Consider the following 18,653-nt stretch of genomic DNA (forward strand, 5'->3'; position numbering starts at 1 on the left):
GAATAAATAGAATGAGTCCTTCCAGGATGAAAAGTTGACTGTACATGATGACATACCAAGCTGGCATCACAAGCAGAAATAGGATAGAAGGTATCAACATAGATCAGAACATATTATGTACTTGTACAAGCCCGAGATCTTGGCTCATTTGATTGATAAGTACATGGCTGAATACGAAACTATTTCAGTTTTCCCCTGCATTGTCACATTACTGCAAACATGAAATGCTAAGCATGAAGTAATTGTGGAGAAATCATTGGTATTATATTTGTGAAACACAAAAGACAAGAGTGCAGAAATTTAAATGGACCTATTTTCTGCCACTGCCAGTGTGTGCTATTTGTGTGCAAGCTTGTAATACTGTAATACTTATTTCACATAGGATTCGCAGTATGTTGCCTGTAAAAACAATTGGGCAATGTTCATATGATCCCCTTTCAAACAGCCCCATCTTTACCTCTTTCTTGTGGGCATTCACCTTTTATATAGACATTACTTACATGGCAATTGAGGAAGAGACTTTCAACTTTTACCTTGTTGTTGTGACCGTTGCAAAAAATAGAGCAGGTAACGTTGCTATTTTGGCCAGACTGCCGTTTTGATTATACTTTTTCATAATGACAATGACAAGTTGAGGAAGGAGAAGAACAATAAAATGGTCATGGTTTAATACGTGCCAAAGCAGGTAAGATGATAGGGGACATTTATACTGAGGAGTTTTAAACATATTATCGCAATCATGACTAGGTCGGTTGGCGGAAATAAACATACAAGCTTTGTTGCCGGCAATACCTTTCAGATATAAGGAAAAGTTGGCACAAAGTTGGCGGCATGCTAAAGTTGGCAGCAAAACGTCTTGGTTTGAAAGGTGTATATGAGAGTGCTTGATTGTTTTCAGACTGTGAATGGCTCTCATGGCTGTCTCAGACACTCTCATGGTGCATGTCCTCTTTGGGTTGGCTCAGTGAACGCAGACTAATATGACCTGAATGTCCCCACTTATGAACACAGAGCTGCCTCACCTCCCCCTAATGCGGGAACAATGTTTGTTTTGTTCTGTGGGAATACTGACGATGGTGGGGGGGGAGCTCTCAAAACTATTCACCCCTGTTGTCATGGCAGAGGCCTGACAGAGAGCCTTGGCCCTCCGAGAAACACAAACTGATCTGAATCAGAGGTTGGCGCGGATCCCGAGCACCAACGTCCATACACACACACACACACCGGTCCGCTCCGGACCCCAGGCTTCTATAGCCACCGGACCACCTTGTTTTCTCTGGACAGCAAGTCCTGGTCAGCCTCATTATAGTGTGCTGTGATGCCAAGGAGGGACACAAACAGAACTTGTCACAACTCGTTCGTATTCATGGCCAATGGCGGTTAAACCCAGAGAGGAAGGAGAGTAGAGAGGGAAGTAACTTCTTTTCAGCTTTAGTCTGGCCCGTTCTGAGATCACCGCTTCCATAGTACCTCTCTGGTCCCCACAATCTCTCCCCTCTTTGGGGTCTGGGTGGTTGGGAAGCCCTCCAATTTATTTACCACATTGGTGCTGAGATTTGCCATACACAAAGGCTTTACCGACTTGTTGAAAATCAGTTCTGGGAAAGGGGGTGAGAAAGATTGTGTTATGGGGGGAGAAAGCGCTCCCCTTAATTGTGTAGTGTACGCACGTTAGAGCCTGCCTGCTGTTTTAGGTATAGAGTTATTGGTTTACAAATCCCTCTTCCATACCAGCGTTTGATTAAATCTAAAATGGTCATTTTTGCATAATTAAATATACAGAGAAAAAATACACAATAACAACAGATCTCTAAAATCTATTATTTGAAACTAAAAGTGCTAGTCAGTGGTATTAGTTTTCCACAGGGCAGCATTGTGTGCAACAGACATAACTAATACAATGATACAACATAGTATTACATTTACATTTACATTATTTAGCAGACGCTCTTATCCAGAGCGACTTACAGGAGCAATTAGGGTTAAGTGCCTTGCTCAAGGGCACATCGACAGATTTTTCACCTAGTTGGCTCGGGGATTAGAACCAGCGACCTTTCGGTTACTGGCACAACGCTCTTAACCACTAAGCTACCTGCCGCCTTAACCACTAGTAGCCTGCTCACCATGCTGCTAGGCTAAATAAATACTGCAGAAGTGGATAATCTCCAAGTGACAGTCCTGAGGTTATTAACCATGAATCCTGCTAAACGTCCTTCTATCATTAGCAAATTGCCCTCCGAATACTCATTATAACACTATGGCAACAAGATCTGAAGTAGTTTAGACCACACACATACAAATGTAGACCATGTATGTGTTCAGAATAGTTTTAGAGGGATTGACTGCCTTAGTCTACTCTCAATCAACCAGAAAGGACCTGCAACTGGGAAGCTACTGCCCCCTGCTGTTCACAAGCTTCATGTAGGTAGGCTTGGATCTTCCCTTAAGGAAATCCTTTACACACACATACATGAGGTAAAAGTTGGCGGAGGTACTGCTATTTTCCTCATTGACTGAAGTGATTAGAAATGAGAGGCACTTTTCCTCATGTTGTGAAGAGTGCCGTGGCATGGACCTTTAATGAGAGCAACAGAAACACTAACTTTCTCCCACATTGACTCTTTCATACACATGAAACAGACAGACAACACCACATGTAAAGCACCGACCATCATCCCAACAACCCAAAGCCACAGTGAGATGCTATACTGTTTGGCAACAATAACCATATGAATTCTGCAGACCATGTATAAAGTTGTTTTCACCATTGTTTTTAGTTAGTATCATACACAAGCATGTCCTATTAAAAACACAACCATCAACTTAATTGAAACAATAATGTACAAACATGTTAACACAGATACAGTATTTACTATTATTTGCCATAAAAATAACCATTTATAGTTCATTCTCAAAGGTCCCACAAATACTTATGCCCAAGCATGCAAACAAATAAGTAAAGATATTTTGTTGCTGTTGTCAATAATCAACAATTACTTAGGTAATGTTGGCCATGTAGGATGCAAAATAATTCATAGACATGTAAGTTTAGTTTATACAAAATTAGATAGAAGCCTTCATCGTTAGTTCATATGGCTGGCACCTGTAGAATCTCAATTTATCTAGTGGACTTCTTTATCAACAGCCACAGAATAACAGATTTTACATTTTATAATGGGTTATTCATGACTCGTGATGAGACAAAAACTGACCAAGTAGTATCTGTACATTACTGGGTAGAAATTAGCTATTACATGATGATATAATTCAATGGTAAGAAAGGGGAAAGAATATACAAAAATCAATAAATATATATTTTGTTTGTAAACCATGTGTTGCAGATATTGCTTGAACATTGACATGGCTAATGAAAATGTAACTGGCCATGTTGCTTAGTTTAATGAACCTGGCTGCTGTTTCTAAAGTAACAGAAGAGTGTCAGCACAACAGATAGAGAAGATGACATATAACGCAAATGTATATATAGATATACAGTGGGGAGAACAAGTATTTGATACACTGCCGATTTTGAAGGTTTTCCTACTTACAAAGCATGTAGAGGTCTGTAATTTGTATCATAGGTACACTTCAACTGTGAGAGACGGAATCTAAAACAAAAAATCCAGAAAATCACATTGTATGATTTTTAAGTAATTAATTTGCATTTTATTGCATGACATAAGTATTTGATACATTAGAAAAGCAGAACTTAATATTTGGTACAGAAACCTTTGTTTGCAATTACAGAGATCATACGTTTCCTGTAGGTCTTGACCAGGTTTGCACACACTGCAGCAGGGATTTTGGCCCACTCCTCCATACAGACCTTCTCCAGATCCTTCAGGTTTCGGGGTTGTTGCTGGGCAATACAGACTTTCAGCTCCCTCCAAAGATTTTCTATTGGGTTCAGGTCTGGAGACTGGCTAGGCCACTCCAGGACCTTGAGATGCTTCTTACGGAGCCACTCCTTAGTTGCCCTGGCTGTGTGTTTCGGGTCGTTGTCATGCTGAAAGACCCAGCCACAACCCATCTTCAATGCTCTTACTGAGGGAAGGAGGTTGTTGGCCAAGATCTCGCGATACATGGCCCCATCCATCCTCCCCCCAATACGGTGCAGTCGTCCTGTCCCCTTTGCAGAAAAGCATCCCCAAAGAATGATGTTTCCACCTCCATGCTTCATGGTTGGAATGGTGTTCTTGGGGTTGTACTCATCCTTCTTCTTCCTCCAAACACGGCGAGTGGATTTTAGACCAAAAGCTCTATTTTTGTCTCATCAGACCACATGACCTTCTCCCATTCCTCCTCTGGATCATCCAGATGGTCATTGGCAAACTTCAGACGGGCCTGGACATGCGCTGGCTTGAGCAGGGGGACCTTGCGTGCGCTGCAGGATTTTAATCCATGACGGCGTAGTGCGTTACTAATGGTTTTCTTTGAGACTGTGGTCCCAGCTCTCTTCAGGTCATTGACCAGGATCTGCCGTGTAGTTCTGGGCTGATCCCTCACCTTCCTCATGATCATTGATGCCCCACGAGGTGAGATCTTGCATGGAGCCCCAGACCGCGGGTGATTGACTGTCATCTTGAACTTCTTCCATTTTCTTCCAGTTGTTGCCTTCTCACCAAGCTGCTTGCCTATTGTCCTGTAGCCCATTCCAGCCTTGTGCAGGTCTACAATTTTATCCCTGATGTCCTTACACAGCTCTCTGGTCTTGGCCATTGTGGAGAGGTTGGAGTCTGTTTGATTGAGTGTGTGGACAGGTGTCTTTTATACAGGTAACGAGTTCAAACAGGTGCAGTTAATACAGGTAATGAGTGGAGAACAGGAGGGCTTCTTAAAGAAAAACTAACAGGTCTGTGAGAGCCGGAATTCTTACTGGTTGGTAGGTGATCAAATATTTATGTCATGCAATAAAATGCAAATTAATTACTTAAAAATCATACAATGTGATTTTCTGGATTTTTTGTTTTAGATTCCGTCTCTCACAGTTGAAGTGTTCCTATGATAAAAATTACAGACCTCTACATGCTTTGTAAGTAGGAAAACCTGCAAAATCGGCAGTGTATCAAATACTTGTTCTCCCCACTGTATATTGACATTAGAGATTACATCGCGGGTACTCTTTAACAACACCTACCATTAGCCTTTAAAAAATTAGAAATGGAGATACTTGTGCACACTCCAAGTATTTGAATCAAATGGTGTAATGATCCCCCTTCAAAAAAGGTACATACAGTGGGGGAAAAAAGTATTTAGTCAGCCACCAATTGTGCAAGTTCTCCCACTTAAAAAGATGAGAGAGGCCTGTAATTTTCATCATAGGTACACGTCAACTATGACAGACAAAATGAGAAAAAAAATCCAGAAAATCACATTGTAGGATTTTTAATGAATTTATTTGCAAATTATGGTGGAAAATAAGTATTTGGTCAATAACAAAAGTTTCTCAATACTTTGTTATATACCCTTTGTTGGCAATGACACAGGTCAAACGTTTTCTGTAAGTCTTCACAAGGTTTTCACACACTGTTGCTGGTATTTTGGCCCATTCCTCCATGCAGATCTCCTCTAGAGCAGTTATGTTTTGGGGCTGTCGCTGGGCAACACAGACTTTCAACTCCCTCCAAAGATTTTCTATGGGGTTGAGATCTGGAGACTGGCTAGGCCACTCGAGGACCTTGAAATGCTTCTTACGAAGCCACTCCTTCATTGCCCGGGTGGTGTGTTTGGGATCATTGTCATGCTGAAAGACCCAGCCACGTTTCATCTTCAATGCCCTTGCTGATGGAAGGAGGTTTTCACTCAAAATCTCACGATACATGGCCCCATTCATTCTTTCCTTTACACGGATCAGTCGTCCTGGTCCCTTTGCAGAAAAACAGTCCCAAAGCATGATGTTTCCACCCCCATACTTCACAGTAGGTATGGTGTTCTTTGGATGCAACTCAGCATTCTTTGTCCTCCAAACACGACGAGTTGAGTTTTTACCAAAAAGTTCTATTTTGGTTTCATCTGACCATATGACATTCTCCCAATCCTCTTCTGGATCATCCAAATGCACTCTAGCAAACTTCAGACGGGCCTGGACATGTATTGGCTTAAGCAGGGGGACACGTCTGGCACTGCAGGATTTGAGTCCCTGGTGGCGTAGTGTGTTACTGATGGTAGGCTTTGTTACTTTGGTCCCAGCTCTCTGCAGGTCATTCACTAGGTCCCCCTGTGTGGTTCTGGGATTTTTGCTCACCGTTCTTGTGATCATTTTGACCCCACGGGGTGAGATCTTGCGTGGAGCCCCAGATCGAGGGAGATTATCAGTGGTCTTGTATGTCTTCCATTTCCTAATAATTGCTCCCACAGTTGATTTCTTCAAACCAAGCTGCTTACCTTTTGCAGATTTAGTCTTCCCAGCCTGGTGCAGGTCTACCATTTTGTTTCTGGTGTCCTTTGACAGCTCTTTGGTCTTGGCCATAGTGGAGTTTGGAGTGTGACTGTTTGAGGTTGTGGACAGGTGTCTTTTATACTGATAACAAGTTCAAACAGGTGCCATTAATACAGGTAACGAGTGGAGGACAGAGGAGCCTCTTAAAGAAGAAGTTACAGGTCTGTGAGAGCCAGAAATCTTGCTTGTTTGTAGGTGACTAAATACTTATTTTCCACCATAATTTGCAAATAAATTCATTAAAAATCCTACAATGTGATTTTCTGGAAAAAAAATCTCAATTTGTCTGTCATAGTTGACGTGTACCTATGATGAAAATTCCAGGCCTCTCTCATCTTTTTAAGTGGGAGAACTTGCACAATTGGTGGCTGACTAAATACTTTTTTCCCCCACTGTACATGTACAGTACCAATTCAGTTGGGCACTGTCGTTGGGAAGTGATAAGACTTGGTCTATGGTCTGAGACTTATATTGTTTAAAATTTGATATCAGTGTGGTAAACTTGACTTTGGGGCTGTTAATTTATGTAGTGTTCAAACTCCATAGTCTTTTCTACCTATTGGAAGCAGAGGTTACGTACAGCACAGTACTCTGCCCTGTCTCCGGATCAGTTGAATATGAACCTCAATATCAACAGAGATGATGAAGCATGAGATATTAACACAATTATATTTTTCTTTTCAGGGCAGTTAAGTACCACTTTATCCATCAGAGGTCATATGTCACTAGAATAAGTATTATATTACAAAAAAAGAAAATGAACAGTGCAAGTAAAAGGTTTCCAGGCTCTCTTCAGGAGAGTGGGATCAGGCGAGGGCTCTCGGCGAGAGAGGGCCATCTAAAGAAAAGAGGGGGAGAAAGGACAAGCTGGGGAGGATAGAGGACAGGGCGCAAGGGACCTGGGACATGTGCAGGCCTGTGGGGTGGTCTCAGGGCTGTGTCGGTGAGATGAGGTTCTCATGATGTGCTCCGCTTGATTCTGGAGTGCTGGATCAGCCACTGTAGTGTTATATCTGGAGGTAAAATAACAAATAACAAAAGTTTAAATGCCATGAAATAAATAATGGAAATAACAAGTCATAAAGTCGTCAGATACCAATGTTGTCCTTTTCCTTGCAGGAGATGGAGTAACAGCAGATCTCTCTGTCCTGGATGGCCGAGAGGTTCCTGTGGACCACAGAACAGCCATGAGTATCACTCATTCTCACCCACACACCCACACACCCACACACCACACACACACACACACACACACACACACACACACACACACACACACACACACACAGCTGGTGCTTACATCCTCTCAATCAGCTCTTTCTCATCGAGCGCCCCAGGAAGATCTCTCTTGTTCCCCAAGACAAGAACCTGTGAGGGGGAAACAATATGGAGAGTTGGACAAAGTAAAAGTAATATGAATATATGCCATTTAGCAGACGCTTTTATCCAAAGCGACTTTGTCATGCGTGCATACATTTTACGTACGGGTCGTACCAGGAATTGAACCCACTATCCTGCATTGCAAGCGCCATGCTCTAACAACTTAGCTAGAGGACCACAGCGAGGAAATGTAAGCAATTAGGCCTACTACTGTAGCTACTAGATCAGCAAACTCTGTATGGGGTACTCACAGGAATACCCTGGAGCTGGGGCTTGTCCAACAAGTTGTGTAGTTCATTCTTAGAGGCCTCGATCTTCTCTGGGTCTGCTGCATCAACCATGTATCTTTAAAATGATATGGTTTCAAAAGTTTGAATAAATATCCTCTTTGAAATGGACAACCAATATAACTGACCACCCCAAGCACAAGGGTATAGGGGGCCATGACTGAGTCAGTGCTGTTACTCACACAATGGCACTGACTCCTCGGCAGTATCGCTCCCACATACTCCTGAATCGAGGCTGACCGCCGATATCCCACAGCTAGAAAAGCAAGGGATCAAAGCTAATCAGTTTTGAACCTTTCACAATTAATAAAATAGCTTCAGTGAGTCACACTCAATCCCAGAGACCATCCAAGATCCCCCTAAATACTTAATAATCCTCTCTCTGGAGCAACCAAGTGATGAATCAAGTATGACCATTAAGTGGCCTGACCCCTGTCCTCTGACCTTGATGGTGACGTTTCCCTTGGTGATTTTCCTCATGTTGAAGCCCACTGTGGGAATCATGTCTTCACTGAACTGGCCTGACTGGAAGGGGTTAAGAATAGAGGTGGGTTACAGATTAAGTTATATTTAATCATCTGGCAAATACTGTTTGTAATATTGCTAGGACTTCAATTGTGAAATATATATATATATTTTTTTATGATCATGTCGCTCATAAAACTGACCCTAGTCATTTCAGGAAAGGACTTAAGAAATACGATTGAATGCACTGTGCACAAGTGAACTGTCAGGACATACACAGATGTGATGGGGGCTGATGATAGGCTAGTAACGTATAGTCTGTTTCCATGGGATCACAGTGTGCTGGCACTGCTGCATGCCTCATGTGCGTGCTGTCGTTAAGCTAACAACGCTAGGGTCAGCATCACTCGTAGTACACGTTAGCTTCCTTGCTAAAGCCTATCTTTAAAATATGTCACCGAGACGTAGTTAGCTAACGTTAGCTAACTATATAAAATGGATATGACAACAGAAGCTAGCTAACGTTAGCTAACGGCTGAGCGAGCAAGCGCTTGCATCCGTGGAGTACGAGCAGACATCTCGATCAGTTCCAACAACAAGGACACATCAGATCAAATGACAGCAATATAAATGATTGACCGTACCGCAATCACGTTTACGAAGGTTGTCTTGCCCGAATACTGTAGTCCCACCAATGTCAACTCCATCTCCTCCTTCCAAAACAGTGCTTTAAACCAGTCAAGGAGCTTGTTGAACAATGCGATCATTTTGGGAGCGTTGTGATAGCACTGGCTGCTACTACTGGGGAACGGGAACTTGCTAGCCAGCTAGCTAACGTTAGTTACAATTTGCCTAGCTAACGATATCTAGCTTGCAGTGACAACACAGTACATACAGAACGATTCACTAACGGTCGAATACCTTGCCTATAACGAATATTCGCTAAATAATATGTTTTGTGCGCACGTGTTGGCTATATTATTTTAGGTATTTTTCAGTTATCTGCCTTGTTTACTATGCCTCTTTCCTCCCTGTCTGTATTTTCCTATAAGGGTTGTCCTTCCTCATTGGGTGGGGTTTCAGAATCACGCAGAAAGAGGAGTGCTCAATAAAGAGGGTACTCAGCGCAAATGAGGCTCAGGCTTCACGAGACTTGCCCTCTGCTGGAGAGAAGGAACATAAATAATAATAATATAATATGCCATTTAGCAGACGCTTTTATCCAAAGCGACTTACAGTCATGTGTGCATACATTTTTTTTAACGTATCATCACCGAGTGCGTATGTATTATTATTTTTTATTTTTTTACATACCAACATGTATGGATCAATAATGAAATAAACCTGGAACCTGGAAAAACATAAAATAATAATAACCTACTATATGTATTTCCTCTTCAGCAGGTCAAGTGAATTGCAGTTAGAGCTAATTAGAGTCAAGGACATTATGCATAGTACTTTTTTTATTATCATGGTAGCAAATATGGACAATATGATTATTAATGACTTTTAATAAAATTCCAACCGCATGGTATGGTGAGTACCACATCACATGCCCATAAAAATGCCACAATCAATGTCACGGTCAAGAGGATGAGATGGCCACAGTGTGTGAGCAGAGTTCCAGGAGCTTGTTCCCCCATGCGGAAAGATCAAGTTTTAGCTGGGCTTTCTCGGTCACCGCATGTCCCCTGTAGTACTGCTGGTCTGGACAGGGACAGGGCTCGCTGAGCCACTGTCTGTGTTCGCCAGCTGCCGACTGTACTGAGCAAGGGTGAGGTACAGGAACTGATACTGCTCACTGGTCTGGATCATGCCACCCCTAAAAACACAGAGAGGGAGAGCGTGAGGGAGCAGCATCCTTTAGGGCAGCATCCCCAAACTCGGGATGATGTCTAAGAGTCCCTATGACTGCACCATTTTCTTCATAACTCAAGACAAATATAAAATGCTATGTTTGAACCAAGGTGCTCACTTGATAATAGTAAAGATGCTCACTTGATCAAATCAAATTGTATTTGTCACATGCGCCGAATACAACAGGTGTAGTACACCTTACAGTGAAATGCTTACTTACAAGCCCTTAACCAACAATGCAGTTTTAAGAAAGAATACCAAAAAAAAATCACAAAAAAATACAATATAAAATAATACGAAATAAAAGTAACAAATAATTAAAGAGCAGCAGTAAAAATAACAATAGCGAGGCTATATACAGGGGGTACCGGGGTTAGTCGAGGTAATTGAGGTAATATGTACATGTAGGTAGAGTACATATAGGTAGCAGCAGCTACTATTAATTTATTAATTGTGATAGTTTACACGATAAGTAACAGAGTTTGGTTTAAACTTGCTTGTCACGTTAGTTCCAAGTTTGAATGTCACATGCACAAGTACAGTGAAATGCCTTTCTTGCAAACTCAAAGCCCAACAATGCAACAATCAATAACAGTGTATTACTAGAAAAAAAACCCACAAGAAATAAGAATAAGAAATATGAAATACACAATAAAGTAAGTAAGTAAGCATGCTATATACAGGAAATATTTTAAAAGTCAGTTTCAATACCATATTTACATGTGCAGGGATACCGGAGTGATGGAAGTAGATATGTATAGGGGTAAGGTGGCAAGGCAACAGTTTTCTACCAACAGCAGGGCGGATGGCCAAAGTGTGTGTAGTGGCTAGTACCTGTCGAGGCGTAGCTTACAGACGATTCCAAGCACATCAGCCCTACTACTGTGTTGTAGCTGCAGGCATCCAATGCTGCTGGCGATGAAACAACCTGTTCTCCCAATCCCTGCACTGCAAAACAGAGCACATGAGATCATGTCAAATAGAGCTGTAACGTTCAAACTTCTGTCATACAATGTATTTATACTTTATACAGTCTCTCTGCTACAGTATCTGCCAGCAATACACAGTCCAAATGTACAGTATACTGTATATCACAACACAAACAGAATTCCATAGCAGTCACCTTTGTCATCAGTAAGTGAATTCAAGCCAGTCTCCATAAATCATTTCTGAGCCTAATTCTGACTGACATGGAATGTGAAAGGAGCCTCCCTAAGGTGTCGTAACATATAAATGTGCTGGAAGTGAGAACCGTTCAAGTAGCCTAGGGCTATTTTCTTTTCTAGGACATTCTATCATACGTCATTGTTTGTTCTTTCACATTTATCATAGTGATAGCTAATGAGAACCAGTGTTAAGGGGTGTGCTAGTGGGACCTGCAGTGGACGATGGTGGGTCCTGGGCTGGGGATGGACTGCCTGTGTTCATTCACGTCCACCACCAGTCTGAGCAGGGGCCCAGTGCAGTCTGGGGTCTGGTGGTCTGGCCATGTGGAGTACCAGTAGTGTCTCACCTGCCTGTTCTCTGAGCCCACCTGTCAGACACATTGTTGTTAGTAAGTTCTTTGGTTCATTGGTTCATTCATTCATTCATTCATTCATTCATTCATTCATTCAATCATTAATTCAGAAGTTCTGAGGTTCTAAAACTAGTGTAACCCAGCGCTTTGACTGGCATTACTTTACAGTTTACAGATGATAATAACCTACTATCTCACCTGTATAATCATGTCTCGAATGGTGTAGCTATCACATTCTTTCACAATGGACACTCTGACCTCAAATCTGCCATAGCTGCCGTCCTTCTCTGGCCAGTAAAGCTCACACTTCTGAAAAACAGGACACACTCTTTGTAGACTTTAGACTTAAACATCAATATGTCTGTCATCGGAAACCATTGAGGAAAGCAATGGAGGTGGAATATAATTGACATTTCCCTTTCACCTCGTTCTTCTCCTTTAGCTTGGTGATCATGACAATGGTGGTGGATCCCTCCTGCCACACCATCTCCCAGAAGTCATGCACTGTGTTGAGCATGGGGCCCTGGGTGGCGATGTAGGCACTGGGTGCACCGTTGTAACCCTGCGTGGGAGACAGCAAGAGTTGGGGCTGTGTAGTTAGTTTCCACTTTGACTTCCTGTGGGTTTCATTGGTTGACATGATACACCCACGCAAACCAACCGTATCACTCTTAACATCATTAAAGGGGCAATCTACAGTTGCTACATCCATTTTTGGACTTATAAATTAATTATATGTACCGATTGATTTTTGAAGAATATAACTTATAAATGCCTCATGAGCTTAGTTCAACTGTCGTACCCTCTTAGAAAAAAGGGTCATTTTTGTTTCTAGGTAAAACCCTTTTGGGTTCCATGTAGAACCCTCTGAGGAAAAGGTTGTACATGGAACCCAAAAGGGTTCTACCTGGAACCAAAAAGGGTTCTTCAAAAGGTTATCCTATGGGGAAAGCCGAAGAACCCTTTTAGGTTCTAGATAGCACTTTTTTTCTAAGAGTGTACCCCATCAGAACCCAAAATATAAGCTTGTTTCACTCCAATGTTTGTAAACAAAGTAAATGTACACAAACATTGTATAGCCTCAAAACATGATTAAAACTATAATTTTGATCTCATGGATGGTCAGTACTTGCATCCATAGCGCTGTCTATGAATTTGAGAGTGGTTACATTTCTCCAGCCTCATCCCTCAGCTGTATTGCAAAACAGTAGTGGGGAGTACGCTTTGTTATTGTTTCAACTGCTGATTGCCGCTTTAACAACACTGTGCAGTGTGTATTCTTGACTTTCTCCTCACCATTTGTATGACTCTTACTTTAAGTTCGCATGACACAGTTGTGTCAAAAATGGGCCAATAAAGACAGTGGCTGTAATAATGCATGATTCTAACCTTTATGTAGTTTGCATTGATGTATCTCTCAGTCTCACCCCCTTCCTCTGCTGCGGGGTTCTTCAGACACACACGGGTCTCAGGATCTGGTTAACATGATTATAGTGTTTACATTGGTTATTTTATATTGCCTGGGTGCCAGTGTGTTTCAGCATTCATCAACTATTTCTAATACTTGACATTTGACTTAGGCACTCACTTGGCAGTATGGTCTTATATCTGTCTTTTAAAGCACGTCCTGGGATGTCCAGCTCTGCAGGGTTGACAAAGTTTGGAGGAATCTTCTGTTGGAAAGAATGGACAGGCTAAGGGGCCAGATTCCACTTGATCCTACATGCAGTCAATCTCTGCACATACAGTACAATTAGAGTAGATATTAACCTGGTACTCTGAGTTCAGCCTGCTGGTCTCGTCAGATGCCTCCTGCAGCTGAGAGGGGGTCAGAGGGCGTGTTGAGGTCCTCAGCAGGTGGAGGATGGTCTCTCTGGGGGTGGAGATAGAGCACAAGGGCTCCACCGCACACAGGCTGAGACTGCTCACGTCCAGCACTAGGGACACATTGGAGCCCCGTCTGAGGATATATGGAACCACAGAGAGGACAAAAAGGTCAGGAACCTTGTTGAATAAATATAATGACAGTACTGTTGATTATCATGGATGTCTCTCTACCTCTCCTGGAGCTGGACTGGTTTGCGAGGAGCTGTGGCAGTAGGGCAGGGGAATGACTGTTCTTGGTCCACAGGTTGTGATGATGATGGGGATTCTACTGACTCACTCATGGTGGTGTGTGGAACGACTGGGAGGTTTAGAAGGATACCATACAACCATACTCTACTGACATCTGCTCATAGAGTGAAAACAGACCTGAGAGAGAGATAGAGAGCGAGAGTAGTGAACTACATGTAGTTCAACTAGTAATTTAACTACATTTTTTAGAATCTAGGTAGTCTTTTCAGTATTTAATTACTTGTTTTTGCCATGTAGTGGTATAGCTACAGTAACTACTGGAACTACACACTACCTTTCTTGCAAAAAGAAGAGGAAATATGGGTGAAGTAGGCAATCATTTCCAGCATCAGACCTGCCTAATTGTCACTTGAAACATTGTTTTTGTGTTTAAATTACACATTCTGTTAACATATGACCCCAAAGTGATCTATTCTTGCAATTTATAGTCTATGACAGGGATCATCAACTAGATTTTTCTTGAGCGGATGGTCAGGGGGCTGGAACATAATTACAAATAATTTGTAGACTGCAAATTGACTGCAAGAAGCTCAAACATACAGTACCAGTCAAACGTTTGGACACACCTGCTCATTCCAGGGTTTTTCTTTATTTTTACTATTTTCAACATTGTAGAATAATAGTGAAGACATCAAAACTATGAAATAACACATATGGAATCATGTAGTAACCCAAAAAATTGTTCAACAAATCAGATTCTTCAAAATAGCCACCCTTTGCCTTGATGACAGCTTTGCACACTCTTGGCATTCTCTCAACCAGCTTCATGAGGTAGTCACCTGGAATGCATTTCAATTAACAGGTGTGCCTTGTTAAAAGTTAATTTGTGGAATTTCTTTCCTTCTTAATACGTTTGAGCCAATAGTTGTGTTGTGACAAGGTAGGGGTGGTATACAGAAGATAGCCCTATTTGGTAAAAGACCAAGTCCATATTATGGCAAGAACAGCTCAAATAAGCAAAGAGAAACGACAGTCCATCATTACTTTAAGACATGAAGGTCAGTCAATCCGGAAAATGTCAAGAACTTTGAAGGTTTCTTCAAGTGCAGTCGCAAAACCATCAAGCGCTATGATAAAACTGGCTCATGAGGACCGCCACAGGAAAGGAAGACCCAGCGTTACCTCTGCTGCAGAGGATAAGTTCATTAGAGTTAACTGCACCTCACATTGCAGCCCAAATAAATGCTTCACAGAGTTCAAGTAACAGACACATCTCAACATCAACTGTTCAGAGGAGACTACGTGAGTCAGGCCTTCATGGTTGAATTGCTGCAAAGAAACCACTACTTAAGGACACCAATAAGAAGAAGACACTTGCTTGGCCCAAGAAACACGAGCAATGGACATTAGACCGGTGGAAATCTGAACTTTGGACTGAACAGTCCAAATGTGAGAGTTTTGGTTCCATCCGCCGTGTCTTTGTGAAACGCAGAGTAGGTGAACAGATGATCTCCGCATGTGTGGTTCCCACCGTGAAGCATGGAGGAGGAGGTGTGATGGTGTGGGGGTGCTTTGCTGGTGACACTGTCTGTGCTTTATTTAGAATTCAAGGCACACTTAACCAGCATGGCTACCACAGCATTCTGCAGCGATACACCATCTGGTTTGCGCTTAGTGGGACTATCGTTTGTTTTTCAACAGGACAATGACCCAAAACACACCTCCAGGCTGTGTAAGGGCTATTTGACCAAGAAGGAGAGTGATGGAGTGCTGCATCAGATGATCTGGCCTCCACAATCACCCGACCTCAACCCAATTGAGATGGTTTGGGATGAGTTGGACTGCAGAGTGAAAGAAAAGCAGCCAACAAGTGCTCAGCATATGTAGGAACTCCTTCAAGACTGTTGGAAAAGCATTCCTCATGAAGCTGGTTGAGAGAATGCCAAGAGTGTGCAAAGCTGTCATCAAGGCAAATGGTGGCTACTTTGAAGAATCTAAGTAATTGGTAGCTTGGTAAACTATATTTTCAGAGTAGCTTTCCCAATACTAGAGAGGGATAGGGAGAGAGAGAGAATCAAAGACTGCTAGTGAATTGACCTGTTGACCTTTACTGCAAACCTCACAAATTCTGTGACAAACATACTCACGCATTGCTGTTCTCCTTCTCTCTATTTAACTAGTCTACCCAGACCTCAAAACTGGCATAAATCAAACGCAATTTTAACATCCAAAATCTCCATAGATCTTGTAATTAATTATTCTATTTAGATCACAACTGTATGATGAGTTTATTGCTATATCACATGATTCCTTATTATACCAACACACCACAATAGCAATTAAAATATTTACCCTTCTTGTCAACTCATCTTGTCAAAAGAACAGCAGCTAATGCAATATCTCACATCCCCTAAAACTGAGAAATGACATTCCCAACACATGACACGCAATAGAAAAACACCATTGACTAACAATTTCTGTTTCAGGTCATCATTTCTTTCCCATCTCTTATTGCCAGATTGCTAAACTAGATCTATCCATACCTGAATCCTGGGCTGCTGATATGTCAGAATAATAATAATCCAAAGCCAAATGAAATATCTGCCGTTGACATAAACCAACAAGGGCAAGAAGAAACAAGTAATAGCTGGAAAGAGAGAGTGAGAAACAGAAAGAGAGAGAGAGGGGGAGAGAGAGATAGAGAAAGACAGTGAGAAATAGAGAGTGAGCAAGAACAGACACGCAATCTTTTTGACACAGTGCCTCAGTATGTTAGTAGCTAGCCTCTTCTTCAGGTGCACGTCTAAACGTGAGAGCTGAAAATCACTGAGAAGTTCCTGGAGGAAAGAGAGGCATAGAGAATATTGTAAAGCTGAGCTGGTTTGGGAATAGGTGAATCAGTAGTCATTCCTCAATGACTCCAGGCTTAAGGCTTGTGCAAATGTGCATGTCAATAGCTGTCCATGATTTATTCATCATACTAACATTCTGTTTTGCATAAATGTTTGCACATAGTGTATTGGATTTGCTGATGAAGTCCTTAAAGCTGCATTGTATGAGACAAGTAAATTGTTTAAAAAAAACAATAGACATAGAAATATTCTCAGATACATAACTAGCTTTAAAATTGTATTTGATTTGAGCTCAAAAGCGTTTTTAAGGAACTAAACACTTCAGTGATTATTGGAATATTAAATGATGAGGAGGTGATGTGGTCATTGATATGATTATTACTTATAGCACAACAAATAATACAGTAAGGAAGCGCCGAACATAACCGTAAGCCGTACTGCAATGATGGAAGAGCTGAAAGCATGCATCAGATCAGCTGTATGGGCTGACATACAGCATCAGACTGACCAGAGTCTTCCATGTTCTCGGCTAAAAGGTGGCGTTAACATGATGATGGGGAAAAACAATAAAACAAGTTGAAGACAATCTGTAGTCTAGCTGCAGCCATACAGTATAGTATACTTACGTCTTTACTCTTGCTTGTGATTGTTGCTATCATACTGAATGAGAATGGCCTGGAAGGTAACTCACCAGTGCAAAGGGACTGCAATCAAAGTTGGCCCTCAGAATCTCCTCTCTCCTTCTGTACTACGTGGCTGGGTGTTGACCAGGGCTTCAGTCCAGATAAGCCAGTACAGACACAGGCAGTCTTAACACTGTGCTCCTTGGCTTTAGGGACGCTGAAGAGAGCACTGTTTTTTTTTTTCTTTTACTTCTTCTACCTCTCCACGCTTCCTCTCTACCCACCCACCCACTCACTCTCTCATACTCTCATTTCCACACGCACGCACACACACACACACACACACACACACACACACACATTCAAGGCTGATTCAAGTCTGTCTCACCCCTGCAGACTCAGTGCCACCGGCTTCTGTGTAACCTGGAAGGAGAGCGCACTAACCTCAAATCTGAATTTTAAGTTGGCTATTATTTTCTCTACAGCTACAACATGCAAACAATGGACCAATATGCACAGTTACAACAATACAACCATTGAGTGGATAATATGTCAAATGTAAGAGCCATATTGCAAGCATTTTCTAATTTCATCACATTGTCTTGACAGTGCAAAAGTGAATAACAGTCACTGTGGGCGAAATGTCAGATGTTGTTTATGAAACTGTAGTGGAAATGAGCATTGATGTGATAGAAACTGCTGGGCAACAAACTGTATAACAGTGTTAATTTAATTATTTATTTAGTCTTTATTTAAACAGGTAAGTCATTGAGAACACATTATCTTTTCCAATAACTACCTGATATTTAACAACAATGTTGATTTAACACAGGCATCAGCCATCTTACTGTAGAAATGTATGGTACTTTCCTATTATGTGACGTTGATGTTGTTTTATCGCAGTGGATTAAGGGCATTTCAAGCAACAAGCTGGTCATAAATAACAAGATAAAAGGAAAATGAGAGTATTACAGTAAGTTTATGGAAGTGGAACTTTGACAAACAAAATCGAAGTAAAGGAAGGTCATAGTAACACATTGGAGGTATTTATATTGGAGGTACAAGTTGATCCAAATATGTGCCCAGTTAAGCACATTAAACTTAGTGCGGGTGAATGAGCTTGCTGTGATAATGTTTAATTATAACGTACAGTGC

At 41.7% G+C, this 18,653-nt stretch overlaps 2 protein-coding genes across 3 annotated transcripts; both read right to left on the reverse strand.

Moving 5' to 3' along the window:
* Positions 1-7,091: 7,091 nt before the first annotated feature.
* On the reverse strand, positions 7,092-9,633 carry LOC121537491 (ADP-ribosylation factor-like protein 8A). Its single transcript, XM_041845112.1, has 7 exons — positions 9,216-9,633; positions 8,551-8,631; positions 8,289-8,362; positions 8,071-8,164; positions 7,740-7,807; positions 7,536-7,606; positions 7,092-7,452 (listed from the first exon to the last, which is right to left on the reverse strand). The coding sequence occupies exons 1-7, from the start codon at positions 9,336-9,338 to the stop codon at positions 7,397-7,399; spliced, it is 567 nt and encodes a 188-aa protein (XP_041701046.1). The 5' UTR covers positions 9,339-9,633; the 3' UTR covers positions 7,092-7,396.
* A 403-nt stretch (positions 9,634-10,036) lies between these two features.
* Positions 10,037-17,712, reverse strand: LOC121537489 (tyrosine-protein phosphatase non-receptor type 7). 2 transcript variants are annotated; one of them, XM_041845111.1, is made up of 10 exons: positions 17,567-17,712; positions 14,006-14,200; positions 13,718-13,907; positions 13,536-13,620; positions 13,337-13,422; positions 12,372-12,509; positions 12,146-12,256; positions 11,805-11,962; positions 11,263-11,376; positions 10,037-10,393 (listed from the first exon to the last, which is right to left on the reverse strand). In XM_041845111.1, exons 2-10 carry the CDS (start codon positions 14,113-14,115, stop codon positions 10,249-10,251), a joined length of 1,137 nt encoding a protein of 378 aa, XP_041701045.1. In that variant the 5' UTR covers positions 14,116-14,200; positions 17,567-17,712; the 3' UTR covers positions 10,037-10,248. The 2 variants fall into 2 exon arrangements, with proteins under 2 accessions (XP_041701045.1, XP_041701044.1); XM_041845110.2 differs by lacking the exon at positions 17,567-17,712 and adding an exon at positions 16,567-16,709.
* Positions 17,713-18,653: the final 941 nt, after the last annotated feature.

Source organism: Coregonus clupeaformis, chromosome 24, assembly GCF_020615455.1.
Source record: "Coregonus clupeaformis isolate EN_2021a chromosome 24, ASM2061545v1, whole genome shotgun sequence".
NCBI lineage: Eukaryota > Metazoa > Chordata > Actinopteri > Salmoniformes > Salmonidae > Coregonus > Coregonus clupeaformis.

Bases quoted from the DNA above. Each gene is read 5' to 3' on its own strand.
- LOC121537489 (XM_041845111.1), bottom strand. From the start codon at position 14,115: ATGAGTGAGTCAGTAGAATCCCCATCATCATCACAACCTGTGGACCAA. The intron at 12,257-12,371 runs GTGAAAGGGAAA...CCTGTTTTTCAG, and splicing joins AGCTAAAGGAGAAGAACGAG to AAGTGTGAGCTTTACTGGCC. The intron at 11,963-12,145 runs GTGAGATAGTAG...TGTGTCTGACAG, and splicing joins TTCGAGACATGATTATACAG to GTGGGCTCAGAGAACAGGCA.
- LOC121537491 (XM_041845112.1), bottom strand. From the start codon at position 9,338: ATGATCGCATTGTTCAACAAGCTCCTTGACTGGTTTAAAGCACTGTTT. The intron at 7,808-8,070 runs GTGAGTACCCCA...TCCCCCTCACAG, and splicing joins CCCAGCTCCAGGGTATTCCT to GTTCTTGTCTTGGGGAACAA. The intron at 7,453-7,535 runs GTATCTGACGAC...TTTTACCTCCAG, and splicing joins CAAGGAAAAGGACAACATTG to ATATAACACTACAGTGGCTG.